The sequence below is a fragment of the Spea bombifrons genome, chromosome 5 (assembly GCF_027358695.1).
Source record: "Spea bombifrons isolate aSpeBom1 chromosome 5, aSpeBom1.2.pri, whole genome shotgun sequence".
Classification (NCBI taxonomy): domain Eukaryota; kingdom Metazoa; phylum Chordata; class Amphibia; order Anura; family Pelobatidae; genus Spea; species Spea bombifrons.
The window spans coordinates 17,632,878-17,639,654 of record NC_071091.1 but is presented as its reverse complement, the minus strand read 5'-3'; the positions used below and the strand labels follow the sequence as shown (position 1 = coordinate 17,639,654).

At 40.3% G+C, this 6,777-nt stretch overlaps 1 protein-coding gene across 1 annotated transcript; it reads left to right on the top strand.

Moving 5' to 3' along the window:
• Positions 1 to 383: 383 nt before the first annotated feature.
• Positions 384 to 3,156, top strand: SEM1 (SEM1 26S proteasome subunit). Its single transcript, XM_053466214.1, has 3 exons — positions 384 to 567; positions 1,866 to 1,959; positions 3,056 to 3,156. Exons 1-3 carry the CDS (start codon positions 489 to 491, stop codon positions 3,096 to 3,098), a joined length of 216 nt encoding a protein of 71 aa, XP_053322189.1. The 5' UTR covers positions 384 to 488; the 3' UTR covers positions 3,099 to 3,156.
• Positions 3,157 to 6,777: the final 3,621 nt, after the last annotated feature.

Below are 6,777 nucleotides of genomic sequence, written 5' to 3'. Positions count from 1 at the left end.
TCTAAAGGGTTTTGCAGTCTATTGATTTGTTCTACGCTGATGATTGCGATAATAAGTCAGTAAACTTGATTTTGTTAAGTATCCTAGTGAGAGCAATCATTATAATCCAAATACCTGCACAGAAGTGTAACAAATGGCGACTAAGCATAAGCTTTATATTATAGATTGCCGAGTCCCTTCCCTGCTAACGGCACACCGTGTACGAACGCACGAAATATAACGGGAACGGTATTAGTACTGATAAGCGCCGTGCACAACACACTCGCTCATAGAGCGATTTCCCCGTACGCGTGCATGCTAGTCCCCAAGTACACTGCGCATGAGTGTACTCAAAGCCATTGCTCGAATGGCGCATGCGCTCGCCGCAGAACCTTGTTTGTTAATACTGCGCATGCGCAGTGCTGTAACTTCCGTATCCGGCATCAGTACGGCGAGTGCTGCTTATAACAAAGTGGTTTCTGCAACTTGTTTAAAAGTTTGTCTTTAATATGTCGTCAGAGAAGAAGCCTCCGGTGGATTTGGGACTTTTGGAGGAAGACGATGAGTTTGAAGAGTTCCCAGCCGAAGGTGATGATAAGTGGGGAACCGTACTGGCACAAACCGTGACTCAGGGATAAGCGCCGTTGTCACGGCCTGCACTGAGCCCGCAGCCTGTGTATATGGAACCGGATTATTACTGTGGGAGACATCCGTAGCCCGCTGTGGTTTATCGCGTAATCCATTCAACATAGTGATCGTAGCTACTGTGTAGAAAGGCATCAGGCCTATGCTTGCTGTATCCGGCGCCTCTCACTCAGGATAGGGACTGCTTACCTGATAGTAAGAATGGCTGGAAATGGTTAATAAGGCTTGCTTAAGCCCAGATGTCAGCAGCCCCGTTCTCAGAGGTCCAAGGAGCCAGTGAGCTTCTTGGCATCACATTTAATGAGAAGATGCTGATCTCCCATAGGCCTTATTTTTAGTATCCTACATTAACGCTGTGTCATGACTTTGTAGAAAAAATGGCAAACAGGTTTGCGCAAAAGAACTGATGCTGTTTTTTTTTTGAGACAATAAAGAGTTAATTTATTTAACGCTTGCATACTTGTCATATATATACATGCACAAAAGCACAGCCCCTGCTTATTAAAGGCACACATATTCATAATTATGACAATAAAATGAACATTTGCGCAATCCTTTAAAATTGAGCGGATTGCCATGTAAGGGTGTTCATGAATGATGGCGTTGTGATTTTATGTGATCGTCTTCTCAATGACTTAAGCTTGGGTCAAAGTGAAAGAGATTGATAAGGTGGGCAGCATAGTAGTCACTGCCATGCGAAGCCACAGCCTTGTTTTCATATTAACCCCTTAATGACAAAGTCTGTACATGTACGGGCTCAAAATGCATTGTTTTCAATGGGACCGCCCATTGTCCTTAAGGGATAACTCGTGCTAGAATAGCCACCGGTTTAAAGAAATAAGTCTATTAAATATGTTTTATTGGAAATCCCTATTTATAGGCTTTCTGCCAAACAAATGACAAAAATACATCTAGACAGGAAATCAATGATGTGGTTGTTGGTGATAGAATCTGCAAAGGAGTTATGAAGCTTGCCATCCAGAATGGTAGAAAACAACCTTTTGAGTCCTCAGAGGTCTCTTCATCGAGTGGAATTCCATCTTGAGAAGAGGCATCTGAGGTGGTAGCCTGTTTTGTATGACAACCTTGTCAGACCTGATGTGTTCTCATGACACTTTTTATTTAGCCTGTACTGTTGTATTATATATCCATTTACAAAGACCGGTTGATGGCTTTGCTTTGGTTTTGTGGATATATCCTCCGTATGCATCCATGACCAATATCCAATTTTCCTTTCTCAGACTGGACAGGCTTAGAAGAGGATGAAGACGCACACGTATGGGAAGATAACTGGGATGACGACAATGTGGAAGATGACTTTTCCAATCAGTTAAGGTAATCACTCGCTTTATTGAAATAATTTCCTTTGAATATGTTTAACGTTTTGTATTCTAAGACTACCAGTTCATATGCTTTAATGGCGTATACACCAAACCCTGTGAAATGTAGTAAAAGTATGCAGTGTTATTGGTTTCATCTATTTTGATAGCTGTTTGGTGCTATGGTGAATGCATTGCGTTTTTTTTCTTTCTAGTGGAGATCGGTTAAACCAAAGATAACGCAACAAGTCTGTAGTCAAGACCTGAATGTGCTTTTACTTTATTTTAAAAATTGATACCGCAAGTTGCACTCAAGCAGTTGACTTCCTCTGAGTTAAAGGGACGGTTTAGTGCTCCACACAGCCCCCACTAGCAAAAAATACACATTAAAATACGTGTGATTTATTTACCTTTAGGAGAAGCTGCAGCACAACACCCCTCAGTGGTACTGTTTTTTCCAGTTGAAATTGATGTGAGTGCTTTCGCATGTGCATAGGAGGGCCACATTAGGCTGGAAACATTCCTCTTGGAAACCTAGGAGCTGGGGAGTGGGGAAAGGGGGCAAATGCACGTGGGGGGTTATTGTGGAGTCCCTTCATGCATTCGCAAGGGGAATCTCTTGTTGTGCGATGCCAGGAGTTTCGCTTTAATGTAATTTTTCTGAAGTACGTATACAACCCGGTACCGTCGCTTCATGGGGACACTGGGATGATTAAATACGAAAGCAGCAAAACCCATAAATGTTAAATGAAAGCAAAAAACTTCTTTCATGCTGACATTATGAAGGAGTCTGTTCTCATAGTGCCAAAGTAACCCTAGTGGGACCTCGTCTTGGAATACGAAAGCAAGGCGTCCCTGGACAGCTAAGCTGGGACACCGAGCCAAATCCTCAGTGAAACCAGTGGAGCCTCAGTTTTCAGGGAAAATAAAAGCTGAATTTCCTATTTGTGGGTAGGATCCGGGTGACTTGCAGTGCACCCATTACCTTTGGAATGATGGGTCCACAGCCAATGTCCTGAAGCTTTTCTCCACTTTAGAAAGTAGTCTTTACAGAATATACTGATGAATATGCAAATTAATAAAATATTTACTTTTTTCATCCTGTTTTTCAGGGCAGAATTAGAAAAACATGGATACAAAATGGAGACGTCATAGCCCTGCACCCTGAAGCATGACAAGCCTGTTCTTTATTAAAATATCTTTCTATTGGTTAGTCTGTTTATAATTTGTTTTTTTTATGTAATAATAAATATTTTGCCCCATTGAAGTGGCTGAGTAACTTGTCATAATTATCAGCGTTCACGAGTTAGTGAAAGCAGTTTCACTGATTGAAGCGGCTGTCAAAACCTTTTTAACTTCCAATTCAGCTCCCTTTTTGGTTGTAAGTAAATCTTTGTATGCTCTGGAAATGGGTAGGGTTCTTCATTCATTTGCAGTGCTGTTCAACGAGCAAACAGGATGGAAAAGTAATGTATTGACAGCAATTTCGACTTACAGAAGTAAAAGGTGCATGGAATATACTGCATCAAAAACTTTTTTTTTTAAATATAGCAATTTTATTTTATGCTTGGGGTTCATTCACTACAAGGAGCGTTTGCAGGAGACTGAGGAAATCTTGCTATTTTGACTATAACTTACACAGGGCCTGTTGCATACACTCGCTGGGGATGGCTCTTTATAATGTACAGTAAAGTCAAAGAGATGAGACACAGCTCTCCTGTCAACTCCTTTTGGTGAAAAACCCCCCTTTATCTTTGGTTAAAAAAATATTTTCTGACAATGTTGCTTTAATTGGATCTCTTGGTGTTTAATTGGATTTTTGTCTGGCTCTCGACCCTTTGTTAAATAAGTGTTCAACCAGACTTCAAGGGGCACCAATATATCTGCTTGTACATATCACGTTTGGGTATTTGCAAGCGCCTCCTGGCTAAGGGATGTTCAGGCGGCATTGGTCTAAAAAACGGGTGGGAAGCATAAAATGTGGTAGAAAATGAGTGATAAAGTAAACATACTTTATTAAAACACTTTGCACAGATTTATATGCACAGTTTTATGTTAACTTTAATGGTATAAATAGATATATCGTGTGGGCTACAATCCAATGTATTTGCAGATGGCCAGAACATTTCTCGTGTACAATTAGCCATCAATCTTTTACAGTATTTTGCTATGAAGTGAAGTTACACAAACAAAGCTCAATAACATGATACAAATGACCTTATTTGATACCCAGTTCCAATAATGCCTTTATGTAGACTGACATGTGGTTGAATTTGAGAATTATGCTACCAAATCCTGGAGGCCAACCTCTCCTACTGCTGAATGCACACGGTTTCTTGGAAACGTTCCTTGGCAGTGTTAGTCTGTGTTATGGTTTGGCTATTAAAGTAGATCTTAAAAAGTCTTGTAACTGGTATTTGCTTCTGATCACAATTAAAGGCATAGTTTTGCCACAAACTCGCACATCCCTTTAAGTAGTTTTTTATTTTTCCACGCAAAGCACTTAAATCTCCAATGTAAGGACACTTATCGACTATGTAAGCAATGTAACCTTCAGTGAAGAAAATACACGTCTGCTTGCTTAAAAGGCAATATTGTATGTTTTGCGTGTTTGTGTTTTGTCAGGATTGCTTTTTTGAGAAAGCTCTAACTCAAACTTTGTATGGCGCTTGATAAGATCATTGCAACAATTGTTACTTGGAATAGCTTGCCAGGAAGCTGAGTGTGACCTGGGGAGAAATGGATGGGTTGGTGTTTTGCAATCAGATTATCTCTGGTGTACCTTTGCACACATACCCCTATCTCCACACCAATTACCCCACAAAAAATGAAGCTCTCAATACGATCCATTTGTAGCCTTCCTGAGCGGCTGAATCTATTCCGTGTAAGCTCTGTATTCAGCGCTTGTGGTCATGCTCACTGATTGCTCTTTGCGATTCCTGAAGAATGGTCGGTGAAACTGGCTAACGTTGATGAAAGCTGAATTGATGCCACTGCAGTTGAGCTCAGCGGGATTAAAGTTGAGAAAAATATCTAATTTATTTGTGGATAGGTGAAGCATGGAAGCTGCAGAAATTAAACGAACAAGAAATGGAGGAAAAGGCTTAGGGGCGGAATGGAGTAAAGGATATGTTTGAATTTTTACCTGATTCGTTTGCAGAAAGAACTGCGCCGCTGTGTTAAATGTTCTGTATTTACAAGTGGCGCATTGTATGTTACTCGCTTAAACAACAGATTAACCTCCACTTCTGTTTATATGGACCAGAGTTGCATGTTCTATGTATAGATATTCCAAGCATGCAGGTAACTTGAGTTTAGTTTTTAATTCTCTCATCAGGAAGCCCTTAATAAGCAATCAAAGGAAGTGTCTGCGGACAGAAGGGTCTCAAATCAATGGCCTTTTATAATCCAAATAACAATCACTGACTGTTAACATGCTCATACAGTTTAATGTGTGTATCTCAACCACTGCATGTCTAAGTAAGATGTTGATTAAATCACTAATCCACTGAGCTGGCCCCTGCTTTTAAGGGTAGCAGGAATAATGTGCTGATTAGGGATCTCAGCTCTACCCTGGCCACCCCACCAAACTGTGAAATTGGTTGCTCCCCTTTGGTCTCTTTGCGGCACATTTAAGCGGTCTCCTGCTATATGACATCATATGCCAATGTTCCACTTCAATGCATCATAAAATGGTAAGGTAAGTGGATGGTATGGCCCCCCATACCTTTAACCACTACTCCCTCAAACAAAGGTGTATTGTGCACCTAGAAATGTTTTCTTTAAATGTGCAAACACCCTTAACCCTTTAAGTACCAGTAATGTATGCAGTAAATAGCTGGCCTGAAAGATTAGAGTGCCAACTACATACCACATACATAGGTTTAAGTACTCACTACTCACGGAAAGCATACATCATCAGTTATAGCTTTCTGATATGTTAATTATTAATCAAGTAAACATTTGATCTTTTCTTCAAATATATACAAAGGTACTCTGCTCTCATGGATATCAAACAATTCAAAACACAACACAGGTTTATAAACAAAAATATATATATTGGAACCCCCTATTAATTCATATGAGAAAAATATATTTGAAGTATATTATCATTGATATTTCACATTTTTTAGTACACCTGGGTGTCTGGGAACAGGAAATTGTTCAACTATGACTTCATCTTTCACAAGGGTATAAATAATAGGTCAAATTCATCATCGTTGAATATGCCCATTTCCACCATCAGGGCAATAATTCAGAAGTTCCAGTCAACTGGAAATTTTATGAACCAACATGGAAGAGGACGTGTGGCAATGTTATCTCTACGCACCGTGAAGAGGATGGTTCGAGTGGCCAATTGTAGAGTTGGTGGCATCTTGGGGTCAGAAAATCACCAAAACTACAATTCGACATCCCCTACATCACCACAAGTTTGCCAGACATTATTGGAACTTAAAATGGCATCTGGTTCTATGTTCAGATGAAACCAAAATAGAGCTTTTTGGCAATAAACACCAGAAGTATGTTTGGTGCACACAGAAAAGTAGCCATATGGAAAAGTACCCCATGCCCATGGTAACTATGGCGATGGCTTTTTAATGTTTTGGGGGCTGTTTTTCTGCAAGGGGACCTGGACACTTTGTTAGGATACGGGGCATCACGGACTCTACCAAATATCAAGCGATATTAAATGAACCCATGACTGCCTTTGCTTAAAATGGGCCATGGTTGGATCTTCCAGCAGGACAAAACATACATCAAAATGAACACAAAAATGGTTTACTAACCACAAAATCAAGGTCTTACCATGGCCATCCCAGTCTCCTGACTTGAA